This window comes from Pongo pygmaeus, chromosome 15, assembly GCF_028885625.2.
Source record: "Pongo pygmaeus isolate AG05252 chromosome 15, NHGRI_mPonPyg2-v2.0_pri, whole genome shotgun sequence".
In the NCBI taxonomy this organism is placed as follows: Eukaryota; Metazoa; Chordata; class Mammalia; order Primates; family Hominidae; genus Pongo; species Pongo pygmaeus.
In genome coordinates this window covers 20424247-20450223 of record NC_072388.2, presented here as the reverse complement: position 1 = coordinate 20450223, position 25977 = coordinate 20424247, and the positions used below count along the sequence as shown (strand labels likewise).

General features: G+C 37.6%; 1 protein-coding gene and 1 gene segment (V, D, J or C); both read right to left on the bottom strand.

Moving 5' to 3' along the window:
- LOC129012897 (T cell receptor alpha chain MC.7.G5-like) overlaps positions 1–25977 on the bottom strand; it is a 595859-nt gene that overhangs the window by 254240 nt on the left and 315642 nt on the right. The gene's annotated exons all lie outside the window — the stretch shown is intronic.
- Positions 4556–6523, bottom strand: LOC129012900 (T cell receptor alpha variable 39-like). The segment is given in 3 exon segments: positions 4556–5200; positions 5369–5501; positions 6450–6523. Coding segments are annotated over 2 exon segments (408 nt in total).

The following is a 25977-nucleotide window of genomic DNA, read 5'->3' as shown; positions in this document are numbered from 1 at the left end:
TCAGCCTCCCGAGTAGCTGGGACTATGGGCGCCCGCCACCGCGCCCGGCTAATTTTTTTTATATATATATTTTTTAGTAGAGACAGGGTTTCACCGTGTTAGCCATGATGGTCTTGATCTCCTGACCTTGTGATCCGCCCGCCTCGGCCTCCCAAAGTGCTGGGATGACAGGCGTAAGCCACCGTGCCCGTCCGACTTATCTTCTCATATATTGTAATGCAAAATATATTAACACTAAAGAGACTCTCTGAAGTCATAAACCATATAATAATATACTTATGGTTAACGCTTACTAGAATGTATTTTCTATAAAATCTGATATCTTCGTGCATTTTTTAAAAGAAGGTAGTTCAAGTGTCTAGAAGACAGCCTGGTACCTAGTAGATACCCATAAATACTTGTTGAATAAGTTAATTATTTGATTTGAGAACAAGCACACTTTCTGCATTACAAAGGGACCGAAGACGTTGTCCTCCATGGCTGCACACATTCATTCCACATTTATACCAACTACATGCCAGGCTCTGTGCTAGTGAATTTCACATACTGAGAGGTGAGGGTAATGGATTCCCTGCAGGGTGGCCTTCCAAAGAAGGAACTGGTTCTCCTAATAGAGACTCAGCCTAGCACTTGAGGCAATAAATTTTGTAAGAGAGCTGAAGTGGCAGATCAGGACTGGAGGCTGCAGATTTCTTTGATTTTGCTATAATCACATAGTTTGGAGCCCAGCCCCCATGCTACAGTAAGGCCTGGTGCTTCCCCCTGTAATGCAGCCTTAAAGTTCCATGGCTCAAGACTGGGTTCTCTTTCTTAGGGTCTCACACTGGCCATGCTAGATTGCTGTGTGCTATTTCAGAATGTAGGATGTGTGCTGCCCCCAGGGAAACCACACACCTGCTCTTTCTCTTGTCTTTATGAATTTTCTCTAGTAAACACTGTTCTAGAAGATCCGGTATGCGTGCTGTTTACTTTACATATACACCATCTCATTTTAAATGCCACAAAAACTTTAGAAAGTGGTTATTATTTTTTCCATATTTTCTTGATGAGAAAAGTGAGGCTTAAATACATTATGAAACTTGCCTAAGGGTATAGAGCTCACAGTAGAAGAGTTTGAATACTCAGGAATTCTTTCTGATACCAAATCTGGTGTTCACACTATTGTATTGTTAGAATCTCTGAGTCTAAATGGAGTGGACTAACAGTTTCAAATATGATAGTTTCCTTCTTTAAAATTCATTTTTTCCCCTGTAAATCTCTTGCCATAAATTTTGAGGATGAATCTTATTGGTCCAGTAAAGGGAGATTGTGAAAGGATCCAGTGAGATCAAAGGGTCAAATTATTGATTTTGTATTCAAAATGGACTTAAAAAGACTTAGGAGGAAAAAGTATCCTGAAATAAGGCATTTTTTTCGAGTTGCAAGAGCCAGGTACTTGGTAATTTTTCATTTTGAGAATTTATATGTCAAGAGCAGAGCCTGAGCTTTCAGGGCAGTTTTAAAAAATCACAAATCCTATCTAAAACCCTGAGCTAGGAATGCGGATGATAGAAATCACAAGATAGGTTGACTGTCCACTGCAAACAGAGCTTTTTGCCTGGTTCCCATCTGGAGCTCTGAGAAGATCTAGCTTTGTGAAATGTTCTACTGCAACATATTGCAGACACAGTAGAGTAGAAAGGACACTATGGTCTTTTAAAATGTTGTCTTCTAAAAATATCTTCTAAAAATATTTGCTTGCTTGAGGGAGCTCATGGAAAGTAGCTGGAAACTGAGAACCATGTCCCTGCCACGGGGACCTCATCGAAGAAGGTATATAGTGCATAGACTAAGTGAAGGATGTACTTGAGTCTCCGAGGATCAACAAGTCCAGCAGGAAAGGGGATGGGAGGCCAGGTAGCTGGGAGAGATGGAAGAACATGCATACTGTGTCTTAGATAAATTCCTAGAAGGTGCACCTGACATTTACACTTAGATTTCATTGACCAGAATTTAGTTCATGCCAACACTTAGCTGTAAGGAGGTCTGGGCAGCACAGTTTTATTCTGGGGCAGAATAAAAGAGGGGAAGACAGCAGAATGGATATTGAGGAAAAAATATCAGGCTGCACCACACAGGATGAAGGACTTTATATAATGATGAAAATCTAGAAGAGATGGATAATTTCTTGGACATTATTAATGCTAAAAAGACTCTCTGAAGAGATATAAGTCATAAACCATATACATCAAAAAATTGCAGCTAGATAAATAAAGCGAAAGCAATTTGCAAGAACTTGACAAAATAAGTGAAAGATTTCAATAGTTTTTTTCAGGATGTGACAGATTTTAGAAAATGAAAACAAGGACATAGGAAGATTTAATGATATAATCAAAAAAGTTGAATACATAGACACACATATATAAATTCATAGCTCTCCAATAAAATTATTATGGTTATGTACTTGGCCTTCAGGTAAATCTTAATGAAAGTTTTTAAAAAGTACAGCTCATATAGGTGCATTCTCTGATCATAATTCAGTAAAAATAAAAAATGTTAACTCTTTTGTTATTAAGAAACAACTTCTAGATAAACCTTGAAGCAGACACACTATCAAAAGAAAAAATAACCAGCTGTGTTAAAAGCAATGAAAAAAGAGACTAGTTCACACCAAAACACATGAGACGGGTGGAAGAAATACTCAAATAATTATTTGTCGTAAATGCCATTTCTGGGACATGAATAGCACAACTGAGAAAAATGTCTCCTTTCCTAATCTCTGTGGTAAGTGGACTTGGCAACTGGTGTATCTGATTAGGATGGATCCAAGTATTTTATGGAACTTCTTGTTAGTAGAAGCTCTGGTCATCAACAGCAAGTGCCGGAAGCTTGGAGTCGCCTGAGACATTCCTAAAGGTGCTACTGGGGGAAAACATATTTGGCTTAGCATGCTCTAATGTGTTGGAGATTGTCACCTTCGATAGCATTTTCTTACTACACCATCACACCCTTGAAGTCAACTGGTTCAATTTTGAATGTCTGTATTCAAGAATAAGGTTTAATGATATATTTTCAGTGACAGTAAGTGATTCTAGGAAAAGAAAGCAAAAAATCTATATACTCATAAGTTGGGAAGGAGTCAGGAAAATTGGGAAGGAGAAGTGGAAAGAACTTAGTTTTTTATGTTCTAAAGATCAAATTAATGAAATTCTCAGTTCTATTCATTTGTTTTAGGGTTTGTTTATATTCTTGATCTGAAGAAGATATAAAAGTTCATCTTCAGAATCCAAGAGTTCTCTCTAAGAAGGAAGAGATTTGGGGACTTAAGTGAATATTGTTCCTTCAGTTAATTAGATTGGATTGAGCAATGTTTTCTTCCCTGTCATGAACAGTTTCCTTGTGAAATTGTTTTCAGCATGGAAATAAGTGTGTGAAGACATACTGTTAAATGCTCCAGAAAGGTTATAGAAAATCTGATGTAACATCCTGTTGTCTGATTACGTAACAATGCAACACATAAGATCATCAATGCAAAATAAAAATTTCCCGACAATCAGTCATTGACAAGGAAATGTGCTTTGGTAACAGGTCAAGAAACTTGAAATTTACCATACGTTATGAGTATTTATAAATACAAGGTCAAAGTTTTTTCAGCCTACTCTGTCAGAGTGAAACCTCTGCTTGACTCAAAGGATGATGGAACTAGTCAGTTTTTCATGTCAAATTTTATTTTATCTAAATACGGAAGTTATTATAGTCCCTGCTGGAGGCTCTGAGTGGTAGCAGGAGCTTTTGGTCTGTACACTGCTGTGGCTGACTTTTCGTAATCTGCCAACAAATTGCTGCAGAAGCTGATTCGCTTGTAAAGACTCTAGAGGCAATTTAGAGAAATAAGTATTTTTAGTTTTAAAATGTTTTTAAAGGTGCTGTTGCTTAGGAGGGTACAAATGTTGAAATGTTAAGGTCAGCTTTTACATTGTAATGGTAATTTCTGAAATATGGTCACTTAAAAGCCTGACTGAATCAAGTTTATTATTTTCCTAGAAGTTTGGGATGAAAAGGTGATGCAATTGATATCTGAAGGTACTGACTAGGGCTTGTTTATCTCATTAGTGGGACAGGAAAACTTATTTCCAATTATTTTTGTATAACATTCAAATTGGGGATTTCTTATAAGACAATTTCCCTGAAAGTGAAATTCATTCTAATTTAGTCTGCAATGGGCAAATAAAGTTTAATATAAATTGTACCGTGTAGCAAAACAATTACAAAAAAAGTGGAGGGAGGAGAAGAGGAAACTGGTAAATAATATATGAAAAAATATAATATTCTTCTGATTGGCAAGGACACTCAGATAGTTTTGGAGTAAATCCAGCCAAAGGATACATTTCCCAGAGATTCTCCACACATTGAGATAAACAGGTACTTAGCTCACACGGATATTATCTGACTACTGTAGTCAATATTTTAGCAGGAAACACTAGGTAAGGAACCTCACCTAGAACATTCTTTTATAAAGCATTTATTCTTTCTTTCTTTCATTGGTAAATGCCATATATTACATTCACATATAAAACAAATAATGATTCCATATTTCATAGGAATTATTTGTGACAGTTGCACTACATGTAAAATTATTCCATAATGGAAGACTAACAAATTCTGACCGTGAGGCAGTAAAGAATGAGACCTCATATTCTCAGGAAATACATGTTTAGGAATCTTCCCTCAGCCTGAATACATTTTCCTTTTAAAAAATATTCCACAGTTAAGAAAATAAAACAGCATCTTTTTTCACCCGTTTCAGAATTTTCCTTGCAGAAAGAAATGCACAGACAGTGAACGAAGCCTTACAGTCATAGTTCCTGCAGCAGGAGTGGGCCCACCAGCTGCAGGTTTGGGTACAGACTGGTGGCGTCAGGGGAGCACTGTGTGTCCACGGCACAGAAGTAGGTGGCAGAGAGGTCATGCACGGCAGCTGTGATGTGGAGGGTGCTGAGACGGGCTTTGGTATCAAGTGAGGCCATTAATCGTCCCTCCTGCTTCACTGCTCCATTTGACAGCAACACGAACAGAGATTCCAGACTTTTCCCAGGATCCTGCCGGTACCAGTACAGTCTGTCTGAAGTGGTTGAATAATTGCAGTAGATGGTATAGTTTTTTCCCTCCTGTGTGCTCAGGAACAGAGGGTTTTGTCCCACTTTCAGCTCTCCACTTAACCCTGTCCAAAGAGAACATTTCAGAAGGAGGCTTCACTGGTTACCCCAATAATCCTGTTCCTCCCAAGGGAACCCAAATGTGTTGCATTGAATCTTGTCTCTACCCCCAAACATTGTATGGACAATTCCTTTCCTGCCATGGCTCCCTTTTCAATGAACCCCCAGCTCACGGTCTAGTTGAAGCCACAGAATCACTGCTAGTAGCTTCTTCATTTTTTTTTTTCTGTCCAGTTCACTGAAAACTCAGATTTAGGAGCCTTGAAAGTTGGTCAGGGCTATCCAAATATAGTAGTTTTTCTTTCGCTACAGAAACACGATTTCAAAAGACGTGCCAACCAATTAGAATCACATCCTGCAATTTACTCAGTCCCTCCCTTTCATAAAAAAAAAAAAGAAAGAAAAAGAAAAATTAAAAAAAAAAAAGAATGGGGGTGGGTTTGGACAGAAGTTATGAATGGAAACAGTGCCCTCTTCAGGATACTTAGAGAAATTCCTGAGAAAGTAATTCGTAGAATTGATGCTTCTTGTAAGCCAGCAAGGTGTTCCTAAAAATTTCCTAGTGAATTAACTCTTTAACATCTCATCGATGTTACAAGTGACAGAAATGTAACTCAAATGAGCTTAGGCAAGAAGAGAAATGCATTGACTCCAATAACCTTGGCAAGAGCAGAAGTGTATCTGGAATTCAGGCATTCAGGGTGCCAGGGAACTTAATCCTTCAAGACTTTTCCTTTCATTCTGTGTCTTAGTTTCATTCCTCAGACCAGATTCCACCACAAAGCAGGAGGCATGATTGTAAACATTTTCTGGTTGGGATTCATCTCACAGTGTGGCCACCAAAGAAGTACTGAGGCTCCTTTCTGATCCCAGATTTAAAAATATTGAGGTAAGGCTTTGATTGCTTCAGTCTGAGCCAGGTTCCCCTCCAGGGGGGCAATTTGTGACTAGAGTGGTGTATACATAATATGATTGGTTCAGCTGGGTCAGGCATCCACCTCTGGGTGGATTCATCAGCCCATTCATAAATAAGATAGCAGTCTCCATTCATAACACATGGTTAGAATTTATATTTTACCAGGAATGAGTTGCTATTCTAAGTGAACAAAATGGTAGATGCCCACCACAGTTGTGTTATCTCAACTCTGTGGACTATTGTGGAGGGAGAGTGGGAGGGAAGGAAGGCTTTTATTTCTTTAGGACTCCTCTAACGTGAGTAGCTACTCCTGTGAACTGGGTTAGTCTATGACTCACCTTGACCATCTGCACATGGTGTACCTTTTCTGTACCATGTTGAACACATCACATTTTCTTCAGTTCCTCAAACACTTCTTATACAAAGTTGTGGAAGAAAGGACAAAAGATGGTAATAATAACTAACATGTATTGAGCTGTACTGTATGCCAGGCACTATGCTAAGTGAATGCATAATCTCATTTAATTCTCACAAGATCTGTATTTTACAGAAGAATAAACAGGCTTACAGAGGTTAAACAATAAGTTTATGATCATGCAGCTGGAAAGGGACGGAGTTGGGATTCAACCCACCTGTCTACTGAGCTAATGCTCAATCCCGTGCTTGTCTGTATGTATGTAACAGATTTCTGTTAGGATTTGGGGGCTACAGGTTGGGGGCAGTATTTTTTCGCCCATTATACTCACTGCAATCAATGTGGGACAGCTTTCTTTTTTTCCCTTCAACTTTTATTTTAGATTCAGGGGGCAAAAAAGTGCAGGTTTGTTATCTGGGTATATTGCATGATGCTGACAATTGGGGCACAAATGATCCCATCACCCAGATAGTGAGTGATATGGTTTGGCTGTGTCCCCACCCAAATATCTTGAATTGTAGCTCCTATAATTCCCATGTGTTGTGGGAGAGACCCAGTAAGAGATAATTGAAACATAGGGGCAGTTTCCCCCATACTGTTCTCCTGGTAGTGAATAAGTCTCATGAGATCTGATGGTTTTATAAGGGGCTTCCACTTTCCCTTGGCTGTCATTTCTCTCTTGCCTGCCGCCATTTAAGATGTATCTTTTGCCTTCTGCCATGATTGTGAGGCCTCCCCAGCCACATGGAACTGTTAGTCCACTAAACCTCTTTTTCTTTATAAATTACCTAGTCTTGGCATGTTTTTATCAGCAGCATGAAAAGGGACTAACACAGCGAGCATAGTGTCTAAAAGTTAGTTTCTCAGCCCTTGCTCCACCCCCCCTCCTTCTTCCTCTAGTAGTCCCCAGTTTCTATTGTTGCCATGTTTATGTCCATGTTTACCCAATATTTACCCACTTCTAAGTGAGAACACAGGGTATTTGTTTTTCTGTCCCTGCATTAATTTGCTTAGGATAATGGCCTCCAGCTGCATTCATGCTGCTGCAAAGGACATGGTTTTGTTCTTTTTTATGACTACATAGTATGACATGGTGTATATGTACCACATTTAAAAAATCCAATTCACCATTGCTGGGCACCTAAGTTGATTCCATTTCTTTGCTGTTGTAAATAGTGCTGCAATAAACATGGGAGTATATGTGTCTTTTGGGGGTAGAACTATTTGATTTCTTTTGGATATCTACCCCGTAATGGGATTGCTGGGTTGAATAGTAGTTGTGTTTTAAGTTCTTTGCGAGATCTCCAAACTACTTTTCACAGTGGCTGAACTAATTTACCTTCCCATCAACAGTATGTAAGTGTTCTCTTCTTTCCACAGCCTTGAAAGCATCTGTTGTTTTTTGACTTTTTAATAATAGCCATTCTGACTGGTGTGAGATGATATCTCATTGTGGTTTTGATTTGCATTTCTCTGATGATTAGTGATGTGGAGCATTTTTTCATATGTTGGTTGGCCGCTTGTGTGTATTCTTTTGAGAAATGTCTGTTCAGGTCTTTTGCCCATTTTTAAATGGAGTTATTTGTTTTTTGCTTGTTCAATTGTTTAGGTTCTTACGTATTCTGGATAATAGACCTTTGTGGGACAGCTTTCTACATTAATTTCTAGACCTGTTAAATCCTAAACTAAATTCTCTATTGTCTTAAGCAAGGTCCCACTGAAATCTCTTTTCCTGCATGAACTCTGCATAACTGATAAAACCATCCAACATTGCTTTTTGCCTTTAAGAACACTTGAGAAAATGAAAGACATTAAGAAATAAAAGACATTACGTTCAAATGTACCCAGCAAGTACTCACCAAGTATCAAGTAATGTGATAAATGATGGGGTAGGTGGGGGTATTAAATAATTCCACAGTATCTAGTCTTGGTCTTAATGGAGTTGTAAGTTAGTTAGAAAGATTAAAATAATGCACATAGAGTTAAAGTTAACAGTGCAAAGCAGTACCCTGCTTTGTACAGTAGCATAGAATTGGGTGCATGTTTTTTTTTGTATGTGCTGTATGTGAGGTCAAAAGAGAGGGAAATTATGAAAGGCTATAGGAATTTAGTACAATCTCTTTGGAGGAGCTGAGGCCCAAAAAACACGTAATGCTTAGATAGAGAGAGAGAGCGCGCACTAAAGACTATTTCAGGAAATATAGAGAGGTAGGAGTGAGGATGACATGTCTTTGAGAAAGTGTGAAGAATGGTCCAGCTAACAGAGAAAACAGAGTCTGGGTAATAGTGTCTGGGAATGAGGATAAATTGGTGAAATGAGGAGCAGATAATGGAAGTCACTGAAAGCTACTTCAAAGGGCTTATATTTATGAGAAAATAGAAACTGTTGTAAGATTGTGAATAGTGGAGGGACATGATGAAAGGATAATCTTAAAAATAAGGGTGTAGCAGTGGTGCAGAGGGTCAGAGGGTAGTTGGGAGCTGGTAGGATAGGGGAGAAGGGCAAGAAAGAGACTTCAATAATGAAGAGGAAGGAGGACACCCCTTTCAACTTGGTGGGAACAATCTAAGGACTTGAATAAGGTGGTAGTCATGGGAATTCTAAACAAAATATACATTCAATAGCACTTCAAAGGAAAAACTGACAAGCATTGGTACCTGATTATAAACTCAAAAGGTTCAAGCTGAATAAGGAAAGGTTGTGGTGCCATTTACAGAAACTGGGAAATTGGAGAAGCATCTGAGTACGGGAAGTGTTTTGAAATTGAGATGATAACGAGGTATTAAGTGAAAATGCCCGGGTAAGAGTTGGAGGTAAAGGACAAGATCTCAGCTGAATGGAAGGTGCTTGACACTTAGCAGAAACTCAATACATCTATCATTATTATGCATTATCACAGGTACCACATAGTATTATAATCAGTGTGCACATCTGTCTGTTTCTCCCACTAGACTATGAGCTCCTTGAAAGCAGGGAATTTCTCATTGTCATTTTTGATTTCCCAGTGTGTAGTGCAAAGATTGGCATATGGTAGGAATGCAATATGTTTTTTTCTTTAATGATGAAAACATAGGAGAGTCGAGACACAGTAGTTGGTATATGTGTAGCATTTATTTGCTGCATATGTGAAGAAGGAAGAAGAGGCAGAATTCAGGATTTTTTTCTTTACAATTTGATATTGACTTTGGAATTGTGAAATAGTACAAATTTTTAGAAAGTAGAGAAGTTTAAATTAAAAAGTTATATATTTCTAAACACCACCAATTTCATCAAGATCTATGTATACAAGGCATTAACCAGTGATTTGAAAAATTGCTTTTTTTGTGGGGTTATAGCACCTTTTGCATTCTTAACATTGCACATGTGTGTTTTCTTTTTTTATTATCATGTTTCCTAGAAATATTGTCTTTATTTGTACATTCTAATTATTCCTTTGCATTTACATTAATTCCTGCTTTTATCATTAAACTTTCTCCTTCTCTGTTTTGACTTATTTTGCTCATTTCTTTTTTTATTTCTTGAATTGCCAGATTTGGCTCCTTTGTTTTACTTTTTATTAATAGATGGATGCATTTTCTTGTGAATATTGCTTTGAACAAATATATAGTTTTTTATGTAGTACCATTATTAGGGTTCATTTTTAGTGGAGTGTAATTTTAACTCTTAGTTCTTTGACCTGAAAATGTTTTAGAATATTATAAGTGGTTCTCTTTCTACTTATTTATTTGCTATCTTTTAATTATTAGTTTCTAGCTTTATTGCATTAGGTTCAGACAATGTGGCTTATATGATTCCCATTTTTTGAGTCATATTATATGCTCATTTTTTGTAAATATTCTGTAGCTATATGTTTAATATAAAGTTTTTTCCATCATCCTCTCTCTCTTTCTGTCTCTGAGAAAAAGATATTAAAGTGTCCCATAATGAATATGTTATCAAGTTATTTTTATATTTCCAACAAATTTTGCTTTATATTTTTCTGACGCAGTTTGTTTGTTGTTTAGAGAAGGCGACACTAATACTCATTCAATGATTGCTGCTAAGTGTGAAGGATGTTCTGTCAGGAGATGGACAGGGTGCTGTAGGAGGTTTAGCAGGCGGTTACATCCAAGTCAAGATGGCTAGAAAAGGCCTCCCGAAATAAGTAATATTTAAGCCATAGTTGACACCTTTTAGGATTTGAAAGCAGACAGTATCAATCAGGGTTCTGGTAGGAAACTTATGGCATACTGAAACTGTGTAATTTGAGAAATATGACACTAGTTATAAAAATATAAGCAGTGAGTAGGGAACATATAAGAGATAGTGCTACAACCTGGGACTAGCATCACTCCAGGCCTTGAATGGAAGGGAGGGAGTGATTACTAAAACCTGGAGAAAGACAGGCTATTTGGAAAGGGCACCATAGGGAGCTGATTGTGGGTTAATGTCAGTATGTGGGAAGGGAGGAAGTTGGGGGAATATATAGCCTGACCTTACTTTCCTCGTTTTTTCTGTTCTCTGTGGGTACTCCCCTTGGGCAAAAACCTACTGGAAAACAAAAGACAAGATAGCTTATTGATATAATCCCTATAGGTCAGTCACCTGGGGCACAGAGCAGGGTGTAGAAGGATGGAGAGAGGACCTGGAAGCAAACAGGAGATACTAAGCACACAGTGCAAGATGGGTGAAGAATAAAGATGAAAGATGAAACCAGAGCAATAAGCTAGAGAAAGAAAGGCTTTGTGAGCCTTAGTAATGATTTGGAATTCCATCCTTTGGGAAACTGGAAGTCACTGATTAGTTTTAAGCAAGAGAGCAAACAGATTGCACTTGTATTTTTAAATAATAACTCTGGCTAGACTGAAGAGAACATGTTGGAGGCATTGATGGCTTCGTTTACTAGGATGGGGACACAGACAAGGTGGACCTATGGGGTGATGAGATAGGGAGCTCAATAGTGTGTCTGTGCCAAGGAGAGTCTTGGCTAGAGATAGAGGTTTGTCAGTCTAGAGCAGTTAAATGGTATTTGAGGTTCAGGAGCCAGTAAGATTGCCTAGAATCTGTGGATAGCGTAGAAGAGGGCTTAGGAACCCCAGAATTCAAGAAATTGGCAGAGAAGCTAATAGCCTTCAAAGGCAGGAGAAAGTGGGAGTAGCTAGGAAGGAAGGAGGAAAACGTGGAGAATTTTGAGAAGTCATGCTCTTGAATTGGCTAGTGAACTCTCTGGTATCTCCTAGATAAGTCATGGAAACTTCTGTAGTAAGGGTATCAGGATAAGATTAATGAGGGCATTTTAAGTAAGAGACAATTTTACACTGACATTTGATAGAATCTCTTCATCTCCAGCAGTCACTCTGACCTTGAAAACTGAAACCCCTCAGTGAAGCTGTGGATTAGAGAGAATTTGCTTTATGCAAGATCTCCATGTCCACAGATTATGTTTTTGTAAAGCATCTGTTCAAAGCCAGAATGTGCCAGGTGGCTGTGGGGAAAGATATAAATTAGTCCATGGAATTTGAAACTCTTAACATGAATTGATCATCTACCTTCCTTTGCCTTCATGGGTATATTCATACTACTGAAAAATAATTGAGTGTTTCAAGACATCTTGGTCCATTAGATTTCTTCTGAAAAGAAAATCTTTACATGTTAAGACATCAAATTAAATAAATAATAGCCAGCTACATTTTTGCCTAATTCAGATGTATATGAAACCAGGATTTTATAGTTTAGGTATCAGGAAGTAGTTTTCTGATTTAGTGCCAGGATGGCCTTAAATGTGCTAAAAAACAAAATACTAATACAAATAGGGAGTGAGCCTGTGTTCACATTTTATTACTATTCTTAATCATTAACTAAAAAAAGCTAATTCCACAAATGTTTACAGGAAAAAGACACAACTGTATAGATAGCAAAATAAAATGCTATTAGGGTTGACACGATAATCTGGGGTTAATTTTTTTTTCCAGGCTATGAACTGAAAACTCTTCCATTCTGTAGGTTAACCTCCAACCTACAGGAATGTAAACTATGTGAGCCTTTTCTCAATTATGGATTGCTAGGTAAATATGCTCTGACAACAAAGTTACAATCCCCAAGAATGCCAGATAAGTGCTTCCTTGAAAATGCTCTTGCAGATAGAGAAAAAAGAGACTAGCAATCATCATTTTTCTTTTTTCCAGGATTGGGATAACTTTTTTTCACAGTATTGTTAATAAATGGCCCTGGTATTTAAACTGTCTTTCCCAAGATAAAGATACATGTTTAAATGACTTTGTGTTATGCAAGAACTCAATCTCCCATAATTTTCTAATTCATCAGGAGCTATTCTTTCAAGCCAGAAATGTCAAATAGGTTTTAGGAAATTTATCAGATTTATTGAAACTCAAGGCTCTGTCACTAAAATCTCTTGCTGATTTTCCTCAAACCACATCACTTCATGAAGTCTGGCTGAGAATGAATCAGTAATGTGGAGAGCAATCTAGTGCAGTGATTTTCAAACTAGGGAAGAGTTATTTATTTTAAGGGAATCAATTTCCAGATCTTCAACTTCTGTATGCAACCTTTCCTAAAAGTGATCTGTTCAAGAACTTGACTGTGGTTCTCGTTTCCTATCTCAAATTTCACAATTGCTCTTCCCCAACCTTATTCAAGAAGGAATCTCCTTTTGCAGCATTGCCCTGCAGTTTAAACACCTCTGGAACATTAAACAAAGGGACAATTTATTGGTGTCAAGGAAGCCTCCTTTAATTAACCATAAATATGACCCCAATGATTTTCTTAAGAAATGCATTTCCAAAAAATTTTCTCCTTTAAGTTTAAAATGTACTAAAATTGAAATACATTTTTGTTGTTTTAATCAAAGGTACATCAACAATAATTATATTTATAACTCAATCTAGAAAGATAATTTTTAGCAATTAGAGCAGTATGGTCACAGAAAATTTAAAAGCAATTTCAATTTTATACATGATTTTGTTGCAGACATTTTGGGTGATCAACAAAAGCCTTTAAACAAAAATATGCTAAAATTAAGTTCTGCAGGAGAAGCTGAATGGAAATATGATTCCAAGGAAAGAAAAGAGCAATATAAGGTCTTCAATTGTCAATGAAGAGCTTGTTGTGAATTTTAACTAGGTGTTGATGGGTATCAAATCACTTTGGTATTAAGGTTTCACTGGATATGTTTAAAAGCTATTCTGAGTTTTATTTGAAAATGTCAATGTTTATATTACAGTGGAATTTACAACCTTTGTAGCTATTTAAACATTTAAACCAGTAATAAAATATTTTAGAAGTCATCTTAAAAATGCATGAAGGTTTTACAGTTTTCCAATGTCTGAATACCACTAAGAGTTGGCCTACAAACATGAGCACACTTTGATGACAATGCAGGAATTACTGCCAATATATGTTTATGTTTAATCCCCTAGTCACTCTTTAAATCTGTGTCTCCTACAGCGTTTGGTGGAAAGTATCAGTCCTGTTGAAATTCACATAGCTTCTTCAATGTTTCCTCTTAGACCTGAATTTGGATGAACCAAGATGGAACAAGGAACCTTTAGAACTGACATCACTCACCTTTCTGAATTTGCAGATGCCATGTGTAAGAAATAATCAAACAGTGCAATTCTGAGCTACTGTAGAGGAGGCCTGTGTGGCAGATACTCTCTGGGTTACCTGCTTCCTCCCCTTCATTAAGCAGAAAGTGTTTCCTCCTGTCAAAAGGGGGTTTAAAGTTTGCTGTATTTGATGGAAATGCTGATTCCTAGAGTCACAGAGAGAATGCAGCTGTAAAAGAGACAAGACAAAGAACTCAAGTTAGAGAGTGCATTAAAGCTCCATGTTGTTGGTTTTGTTAATAACCAAAGCAGTCTACAAATGTTAGCCCATAATATTACTAAGAAGAAAATATCCATAGGGATTAACTGATGGAGTCACAATACCTAAAGGTTCTGGTTTGACTAAGTTCTTAGACAAAGACTAAGATTACTATAGGTGCAGAAGCAGGAAGTAGACATTCTAGCCTAGACAGTGGAGCAGAAAAATAATTTGGGGTAGAGGAAAGATCAGTTTAACTCATGCCTATTTACCTATTAGATTTTTATTTTACGAATATCTCTAGATGTCATTTTTTTCATCTTTTCCTCTCGTTTCTTCATTAGCCTGTATCGGCTCTCTCATATCTAGTAGAATATCTGTTATAGTATTTAATTTTATATATTGTGTGTTTCCGTCTAGGCCAAGGTGATATTCACAACTTTTACCCTCCTATTTAATAACATATTTAGTGTTTGGTATGAAAAGCAGACACAGACTGGGGGTGGGAGTCAGTGTGAGGACAGAATCCTTGTGGAACCCCCTGCTATTGCATGTAGGGCAAGGGAGGGATTTCTCTGGATCTTGATTACCTCAGATAAATAAAGAGAAAATAGGATTAAACAAAAAAAAAAAGACATTTTTTTTCTTCTAACTTTAATCTCCACAACTCTGTTTCCCCTCTTCAATAGGTTTTATCCACCCAGGAAAGTTCCCTAAGGAGAGATTTATAAGAAGAAATGGAAGAAGAGAAGTTGCTTAATCTTAGAGTCAGGACAGTTTCAGAAACCAAGTCTAGGAATTTTACTCAAATTTTTGGGTCCTCCATTCCTATGTCACTCAATCCTAGGATCTGAGCAACAAAATGATTTCTCCTCTCTTGTCCCCGTGGAAGTCTCCAGAGCAGGGCTCCTTATGAGGGAGGGAGACAGGGGAGGACTCGGGCCTCCTGCTTTGCCTTTAGAGGTTTGTGCTGACTTCCTGCTGAGCTATTACCATCTTTTACCAGAAGTTTCTACTTCTAAGTTGAAAGAAAATTTCAACCTGAATTTGGGAGTCCTGGAGTAGTTCAATATGTTTTCCTACTTTCCATGGATTTGTTGGAGAGAAAGTGCTGTGGTACCTAATTTCAGTAGATTATACAGACAAGAGGCAAGAAGTACAGCAGCCACACTGAGCGAGTGAGCCTTTTGTCTGGATTATTGAGGCCGCATAGGTATCTTTTGAGAAAGGCAACTTTTGGTCACATTGGATGCAAATAGAATTGCTTTAATTCTTCTATGAATAGAAATTGGGGGCTGCATTTACCTCTAATTGGCAAAAGGAAATTTTAGGCATTTGCAATGTGGTTTGCTAGATGAATAATTGAAAGCATTTATATCTGAAGCAGGAGTGCAAATGAGAGCAGCCTGGCATTTTCTATTTGTTTTTTCACTGTTTGCTGTTACTTAAAAGTCTGACCAAAGGCACGCACTAGTGATTGTTGTGAAGAACCCTCCTTTCGGAAAGTGGATGAATCGGAATACATTATTTTCTTTAGCCAGTTGATCTTTCAAGTAGTAAATATTTATTTATTACCAAATTTGAATAGGATGCTTTATTGGATGCTGTATATGAACATGTGTGTGTATGACTGGGAGTGATGATGGTGGTTTAATTTATATGTTTCTATGTGTGTGAATCATAGTTCTGAATATTGACACATATAAACCTGTACACGATTAAGTAGAAATATAAGTCAATGTTTTAAAAAGTCCCCCATATGGCAGAGTCAAGAAGTTGTATGTGAGTTGATTAGCAATGCAGATCATTATGGGCTATATAGTCTAAGTTGTATTTGCTAAGGATCTAGATGGATAAGCAAGGATTTGATAGAGAGGAAAGGACTGCTGCAATCTTAATGTTTGTCTTCCCCCTTGGAATTCATATGTTGAAACCTAATTGCCAAACTGATGATATTAGGAGGTGGTGCCATTGGGCGGTGACTATGTCACGAGGGCAAAGCCCTCATGAATGAGATTGGTGCCTTTATAAATGAGGCTCCAGAGAGCTGTCTTGTCCTTCCACTATGTGAGGACATGATGAGAAAATGTCACCTATGAGCCAGGAAATGGGCCTTTACCAGATACCAAATCCACTGGTGTCTTGACCTGGGGCTTCCCAGCCTCCAGACTCTGAGAATAAATTTCTGTAATTCATAAGCTACCTAGTCTATGATTGTTATGGCAGCCTTAATGAACTAAGTAAGACAAGGAATGATCATAGCATTGTGAAATACAGTAACTAGAATATATTTTCTTTTTTAAGATTAAGACTCGCATGTGATGTATTACTACTGAGTGGAAATACAGAGCTCTTATACACCCCCTCAACCCTCATCCTCCCCATTTCCCCTATTATTGACATCTTACATTAATGTCATACTTGTGTTACAATTGATAAGCCAATATTGACATATTATTAACTAAAGCCCATAATTTACATTAGACTTTGCTCTTTGTGTTATACATTATATGAGCTTTGACAAGTATATAATGACATAACCACTCTTATAGTATTATATAGAATGGCTCCATTGGTCTAAAAATTCCCTGTGTTCTACTTATCATCCTTCCATCTTCCCTGCAAAACCTTTGGCAACCACTGATCAGTGTACTCTCCTCATAGTTTTGTTTTCGTTCAGAATGTTATATAATTGGAATGATACAGTATATAGTCTTTTCAGATTGGTTTCTTTCACTTAGCAATATAGAGTTACTGTTCCTCCACGTCTTTTTGTGGTCATGTCTTTTTTTTTTGGTGAGACGGAGATTTACTCTTGTTGCCCAGGCTGGAATGCAATGGCACGATCTTGGCTCACCACATCCTCCACCTCCCAGGTTCAAGCGATTCTCCTGCCTCAGCCTCCTGAGTAGCTAGGATTACAGGCATGTGCCACCACGCCCAGCTAACTTTGTATTTTTGGTAGAGATGGGGTTTCACTGTATTGCCCAGGCTGATCTCGAACTCCTGACTGCAGGTGATCTGCCCGCCTTGGCCTCCTGAAGTGCTGGGATTACAGACGTGAGCCACTGCGCCCAGCCTGGTCATGTCTTTTTATCACTGAATAATATTTCATTGTATGGATGTACCATAGTTTGTTGATAGATTCACCTGTTGAAGGACATCTTGGTTGATTTCTAGATTTAGCAATTATAAATAAAGCTACTTCAAACATTTTCATGCGGATTTTTATGGGGACAGAAGTTTACAACTCACTTGAGTTAAAACTAAAGAGCATGATTGCTGAATCATATGGTAAGAGAATGTTTAGTTTTATGAGTAACTGCCAAACTATCTTCCAAAGTGGCATTCCTACCAGCAATGAATAAGGGTTCCTTGAGAATAAGGCTCCATATTCTCACCAAAATTTGATGGTTTCAGGGTTTTGGATTTCAGTCATTCTGATAGGCATGTAGTGATATGTCACTGTTTTAATGTGCAAGTCCCTAGTAATATTTGATGTTAAGCATCTTTTCATGTGCTTCTTTACCATCTATATACTTTGTTTGGTGAGGTGTCTGTTCAGATATTTGCCCATTTTTTTCATTGGGTTTTAAATGTTCTTATTGTTGGGTTTTATTTTATTTATTTATTTTTTGAGACGGAGTCTTGCTCTGTTGCCCAGGCTGGAGTGCAATGGCCCAATCTCGGCTCACTGCAACCTCCACCTCCCAGGTTCAAGTGATTCTCCTGCCTCAGCCTCCTGAGTAGCTGGGATTACAGGCTCCCACCACCATGCCTGGATAATTTTTCTATTTTTAGTACAGACAGGGTTTCGCCATGTTGGCCAGGCTGGTCTCAAACTCCTAATCTCAGGTGATTTGCCTACCCTGGCCTACCAAAGTACTGGGATTACAGGCATGAGCCACCATGACTGGCTTATTGTTGAATTTTAAGAGTACTTTGTACATTTTGGATACCACTTAAAAAAATACATATGCGTTTTTCAAATATTTTCTCCCAGTCTGTGGCTTGTCTTTTCTTCATTTTCTTAATTTCTTATGATTTTGGAAGTCTTTTATTTTCTTTGAAAATACCTATGGTGATTTTCCAATAAGTGCCCTTGGTGATATAAAATATTTCCTCCCTCTACTTGTAATTGAGATTATATTTTTGAAATGTATTAATATTCTTTTCTCCTTTACATTTTCAGATACATAACCTTATCTATATTCTTCTGAGGAATCTATCTGTCTTGAGTGGGGAGAGATTAGATTATTCTGAGAGGAATGGAAATAGAAATAATTAATATTCAGCTCTGACATCTAAATTTGGATATTTGATTACTTAACAAGAGAACTGGCTTAAAAGTAAGGTTTTTTTCAGGTGTAATAGTTTTTCTTAATTATTTATTGTATTCTTTACCATATTATATGTAAGGCCAGCAGGACTTGATCATAGAGTTTTACATCAGTTTGACAGAAAGGTGCAGGACAGAGAGGGAGGTCAGTTTTTTGGGTCCTAGAGGATAAAGAAAAATGGAGGCAGAACAAGGAACTTAAGTGTCAGGACTCTGGTCTTTCCCCTGGTCTGCTAAGGGCAGACACTGATTGGGTTAGGAAAGGCTAGAAGCATTTAGATAAGTATGGGAATAGCACAAGAGTACTGGGTAGTAAAGCACCTCTCACAGTATTCTAGGGGCAGGCTGCATGCCTCTGGGGGAAGTCTTACTTACGGTGTGGGAAGATGGCGCTGGAGAAAAATCAAGGGTTGGCTACATGAGTCAGAGGCTACTTTCTAGAATCCCCATGGTCTGTTTACAGGTGCAGGGAATACAGAAGTCCCCAGGGGTCCAGGAAGTAGATGCAGAGAGTTGAGAGAGCTAGTGGCCTGGCAAAGTCCTGGGCTAAGGACAAAGAAGTGCCCATGATGAGGGTCTTTGAGATGGAGTCAAGCGGCTGAAACAGTTGGCTTCAGCAGTGTCAACACATAATCCCAAAAGTCCAGGTGGGAAAATCCATATATAACTAGGTACCTACACAGGGAACAGAGCAGACTGGCTGCTCAGCTGCTCAGACCAAAAGATCCAGAAGGCAATGCACGGATTTAAGCCTTTTTTTTTTTTTTTTTTTTTGCCTCAGGTGACACTCAACTGTCTCCCCTTATCACCTAAATTTCATCATGGAAAGAAAAGGGTAAGGTGGTTGAATTCCAAACATATCACCTAAAGAGACTGAGTCATCTAAGACAGACTTTACATCAGCCCTAACATGGAATTGAACTTAAATGAACCGAATATTTAAAGTGAAAGGAACTCTTTAAACCTGAATAAAATGAGACATTGTTAATTGAAATTTACAAAATTTAAGTTTCTTGACTATTTGGTGGATGGGACCATTCATAAGGAAGATTAGATATATTAGAGAAATTTTTTTCTTCGTGTGTCTTTTTATATGTATCTACATATTATATGAGTTTGTTATCCCACCATGTAAATTTCCTTTTTCTCTGCCTCATTCATTCATCCACCCCACTGAATTCACACACTATTTTAATTATCTTTGAAAAAAGTATAAGGCACAGAAAAATCTACAAAAACAACAGCAAAGAAATATAAAAATCAAGAAGAAAAAACTAAGGGCAGGAACATAAACCTTGAATTAGATTTGCAATTAAAATATATGCAATCAGCCTCTATAGTTGGAGTTAAGCTAACACTGGCTCTGAACTTATTAGCAGTCAATGTAAAGAAGGAAAACAATCAGTCCTATGATAATTACCTCATCCGTATGATAAAAACAAACTACAAGTGTAGGTACAAATTATCCATGTAGGAAATCTTAAGAGAAATTTTTCTTATAGCATCTCATAGAACATGAAGTAATATGTAAACTGTGTCCCCAATAAAGAAGCTATATTATGTCCAATGATGAATTCTGTAGGACTGTTGTTTATGATATACTTCATAGAAAACTTATTGCATCATGACAAAGCACAGTTCCACGAAGGAAAGAAAATGGTAAGGTATTGGCTCAATAGGAATCCTGCATTGAAATTTGAAACAGCCAAGATGAAGATTATTTTATAGCTACAGGCACTTTTCTGGAAGAGAACCTCCTGGGAAATCTAAGGCTGGATCAAACTGCATAGTAGGGAATGGGGAATAAGGGAGTTGCCAGAATATGGCCTTTCTGAGAGGAAATAGGTATACACTCCTCTCTCTCTCTCTCTCTCTTACTCTCACTCTCATATAAGTCTATAAGACTGTAAGATATCCATATATATATATAAGAGTTTGCTATACATACACACAGACACTATATAAATATATTACCCATGTAGTAAATCTTAAGAGAATTTTTCTTATAGCATCTCATAGAAACATGAGGTAATATGTAAACTGTGTCCCTAATAAAGAAGCTTTCTTCCTTCCTATATATAGCGTGTATGTGTTGTGTGTGTGTGTATGTGTGTGTGTGTGTGTATCTTTGGTATTGCTTAGGGTATCTTTACATGAGTTTTTTTTTAATCAAATAATATTCTGAATATTTCAATGCTTGTAGTGCTCTCTACAACTGGGTGCCATTTTGTCTGCATTATGGTTAATTATTTCTGTATTTTTCTATATTGAGGTACTTGACTCTACTTTTCCTAAATTTTATTCAGAACTGTGTTATAGATAACTTGTGGTTTATTTAATATATATTGAACAGTAAAGCCGCGATCGTCATAAAACCTTAAACATTCTCATGTATTTATTTATAGCTATCAGAATGTTTCTTGCCTTGTGACTACTGAATGCTAATAAAATATAGCCCTTTGATAAATGTTTTCTAGGACATTTTATTCTGCATTCTTTAGCTATTTTTGCCAATGTTTCATAACTTCATTTTCCTTCCTTTCCATTTCTGTCACATTTATCTCAGCTTTAATTCCTTATCTTTGAATATCTATGTTGCTTTAAGCAATTTTTCTTTTGCTCTTTCTTTCTCTTTAACTGTTTTCACTAAGTCCTGATCATATACTTATATTTTCTGACCTGTCTTACTTCTTCAATGTGTTCTCAAATATTTGTGGATACCTCAACAATGAGTACATTTTAATCAAAATAATATCTTTACTTTGGCTCTTATTGCCTGCCAGCTTTCTTCCTTCCTATCTTTATCCCTCCTTGATTTAAAGAGACATCCAAATTAACTATTATTCATAGCATATGAGAATCTATATGAGCTGGTTAAATAGGACTTTCACCTACAGCTGAAATGCTTAAGATTACACCTAAATAGTTGGTAATTTAGAATGATTTTCCTGACTTCATATTTGTTGCTTTCAAACTTTTTCTGGAGTTTTAGATTTAGAGTATAACATTGGGTTTGGCATAGAAAGTTATATCAAGCTGTCTCTTTTTTTATTCTTTAGTTTCAGTCTACCAAATATACAATTTAACACATCCCTCAGCTAAATTTGCCATTAAAGAATTCTTATTTTTCCCTTTATCTGCTGAACACATTGAAATTATCTTGAACAACTGTCTATGCTGAATTTCTGGTCAACAGAGCTTCTATATTTTGGTGAAGCAATTTTATTCATTGCTTTTTGCTTGCTATGTTGAAATGTAAGTTTGGGCGATTTAAAAAATTATTTTATTGGAATTAATATGTGAGCTTATTACTTCTTTCTGATGGCAAAAAGGAGTTTGAAAGAAATTAATAGCATTGGGGTCATCTGTTATTTTTACGTATCCATTATTCATTCCTCTTCTAGTAGCATCTTGGCTTTGCCTTGAGGAACCACCTCTGCCTGTTTCCCAAATCTGAAGAAATCAGTCTAAGCAAAGTCAGCCCAGGATATTTTCTGGAAATATCACAAAAGAAGCCTGTTTCTTCTGCTGGAGTTGTTAATTTGGCAGGTATGGTAAAGAGAGTAGTAGCCCTCCAAAGATGTCTGTCTCATCCACTGGGGCTGTTATACCCCAAATACCATACACTGAGTGGCTTTAACAACTAACATTTATTTCTCAAAATTAAGGCTGGGAAATCAAGATCAAGATAGCAGCAGACTCAGTGTCTGGTGAGGGCCATTTCCTGGTTCATAGATGGTGCTTTCTTGCTGTGCTCCCACATGGTGGAAAGAGCAAGGCAGCTCTCTGGGGCCTCTTTTATAAAAGCACTAATCTCGCTCATGAGAACTCCACCCTCATGATGTAATCACCTCTCAGAGGTCCTACCACTTAATACCATTACCTTGTGGATTAGGACTTCAACATACAAATTTTGAGAGGACGCAAACATTCAGTCTATAGCAATGTCCACCACCTATCCCCAGAACCTGTGAATATGTTACCTTACGTGGCAAATGTTCTTGAAAATGTGATTTAGGAAATGGGATTCACCAAGAATCTTGAGATGGGAAGATTATTCTGGAATATGTGGGGGGATCTCAATGTAATCTCAAGGATCAAGGCTCAGGAGGGCCGTAAGGGTGAGAGGAGATGTGACAATGGTGGTAGAGGTCACAGTGCTGTGATTTCTAGTTTTGAAGATGGAAGAGGGCCATGAGCCAAGGGATGCATCAGCCTCTAGAAGCCAGGGAAGCTCAGGGTTTCACTCAGTCTCCCCTAGAGCCTATAGAAGGAACACAGCCCTGCCAACACCTTTGTGTTAGTGCACTGAGACTTATGAGCTCCCAAACTGTAGGATAATAAAGTAATATTGTTTAAGACACCATGTTTGTGGTAATTTGCTACAGCAGCAGGAGGAAATTAACACAGTAGGACACAAGTCTGAGGCTCCTGGCAGCCATCTTTGCCATCATGTGGGCCTGAGCTTGCTTCAAAGTAAAGCCAGTATAAACAAGAGCCAAATGATAGAGACATGCTGTGGTGACGTTATTTGAGCATTTGGTCCAGTCCTTCCTAAAGCAGTTAACCCAGATTTTCCAGTTTTATTAACCAACAGATTTTTGTTTTGCTTTGTTTTGCTTCAGTTACTTTGAGCTGGGCTCTCTCTTACTTGCATACTATTTTATGTACAAGTATCTTTTTAAAATTACAGTTTTACTTCTAATAGCTTCAGTTTGGAAACAATGTACTTATCACGCTTACTGTATTTATTGATTTACTCGATCAATAACTCAAGTTAGGCCAGGCACAGAGGCTCATGCCTGCAAATCCAGCACTTTAGGAGGCCGAGGTGGGCGGATCACTTGAGGTCAGCAGTTTGAGACCAGCCTGGCCAACATGAGGAAATCCCCACTAAAAATACAAAAATTAGCTGTGCATGGTGGTGCGCACCTGTAATCCCTGCTACTCGGGAGGCTGAGGCAGGAGAATCACCTGAACCTGGGAGTCGAAGGTTGCAGTGAGCTGAGATTGCACCACTGCACTCCAGCCTGGGTGACAGAGTGAGACTCCATCTGAAAAACAAAAGCAACAACAAAAAAACCACAAAAAACCCTCAATTTATTGAGTAAAATGAGGTGTATTTCAAAAATATAATATCTTGTAGCCATGGGAAACTCATGCTATAGAAAAACTGCTTGTTTATGTGGGAAAGTTTTTACAATATACTAGTTTTTCACTGAAGCAAAAAAATTGAAAAGCAGCATTCATAGAAACACCCAACCATATACAAAAAAGTTTTAAAAGTTACAAATGAAGGATCCTCCTATGATAACTTGGAAATTTGGATAACTTGGAAAGGTTAGAAATTTCTTCTAAACTCTTGTATTCTTCATAGAGTTATACAAAATGACATTTGAAACATTTACTAATGCCCCTGCCAAAGACTGCATTTTAAACTTAAACGCTATTGAAAAATGCACTGAAGAAGTTTAAAATATTGTATAGTCCCAAGTCAAATAATTACAAACTAATGTTAAAAAGGCACAAATTTCCTATGTAAACAATAATGGTAATAGTGTTATTTTTACATTTAACTTCTATTAATAAGGATACTTGAAATCAGTCTCATCTTGCAATTACTACTCTAGAAAAAGTGGGGACTACAAGTGCATGTATGGTACAGCACTGTTTTCATGAATTTCTTTCTTATGTTCTATGTGTCTATTACATTAATAAGACTGAGATGCTATAGCAGCTTGCCACCCTTTGGGAAGGGGAAAAGTCCAGTGGTTAAGGAGTCATACATTGTGTGATTCTAGGCATTTTGGCCTCTTTGAACCTATATTAATTCTTCATATAAAATTGGGATATCAATAGTAGCTACAGCATGGATTTGTTGGGACTACTAAATGAAATAAAGCAAGTCATGCACCTCTCAGAATATGGGGCGCATATACATATATATATATATATATATACACATATATATATACATATATATACTCAATAATTGTTAGCTACTACTAATATTTTTATTATCAGCATGATACTCTTGTTACTATTAATTTTTGACATGCCATACAGTCCTATGAGTTAGCTCAGAATTCTGAGTTAACACAACTATGGAGGAGAGAGCAAAATAGAAAACTTATCCATTTTTACTCTATAATGTTTAATGAGGAAAACGCCCATCAATTAATTACCTTCATTAAAAAAACTTAAAAATCATTTCTGTGAATTAAAGATTGTTACAGGCACAATTGCTATTGAAATAAGTAAAACTGTGTCCTTGGTAACTAACAGTTTGCATTTTAGTGGGGAGACAGTGAAAAATACCTGTAAACACCATAAGGTGTTAGATTTGCCAAATTAGAAATATGCTTAGGGTTTCAGTTAGGAGATAAAGGAGAAAGTGATCAGTTCTACCAGTGCAAAAGGGTCAGGACAAGGATCCAGAGAAGAAGGGAGGCTTGCGAACCTTTCAAATAATAGGCAAGTGGTTAATTGGGGATAGGCATTCCATGCTGAGGGGACAATGCTGGCAAAGGCATAGATGCAGGAAACTATTTCATTTGCTGAGAGGATGGGTGTGTACAGTTTGGGGGGATGGGAATATAGCAACAAATGAGGCTGAGTTGCTAAGCAGGGGACAGACTAATTAATCCATCAGTAGATGGCCCTGACCATTTACCATGTCAGGCACGGTAAGTGCTGGAGATACAGTGGTGGCCTCCGCTTTGATGGACTTATATTCTAAATAATCACAGGGCCTTTCTGTGGGAAATGAGGCTTTATTGAGGCAGAGGTGTGTGTACGTGATCTGATTTTTATTATAGGATGCTCACTGGGACAGCTATGTGAAGCAATGTCTGAAGGGTGTATTTTAGTCTGTTTTCACGCTGCCGATAAAGACATACCTGAGACTAGGAAGAAAAAGAGGTTTAATTGGACTTACAGTTACACATGGCTGGGGAGGCCTCAGAATCATGGTGGGAGGTGAAAGGCATTTCTTACATGGTGGCGGCAAGAGAAAAATGAGGAAGAAGCAAAAGCAGAAACCCATGATAAACCTATCAGATCTTGTGAGACTTAATTCACTATCACGAGAATAGCATAGGAAAGACCAGCCCCCGTGTTTCCATTACCTCCCCCTGGTTCCCTCCCACAACATGTGGGAATTCTGGGAGATACAATTCAAGTTGAGATTTGAGTGGGGACACAGCCAAACCATATTTAAGGGGGACATAATTGAAGGTAGAGGGAGTAGATGAATGATTATTTATTAATTCAAATGAGAGGATCTGCATGAAGGCACTAGAAGCAAAG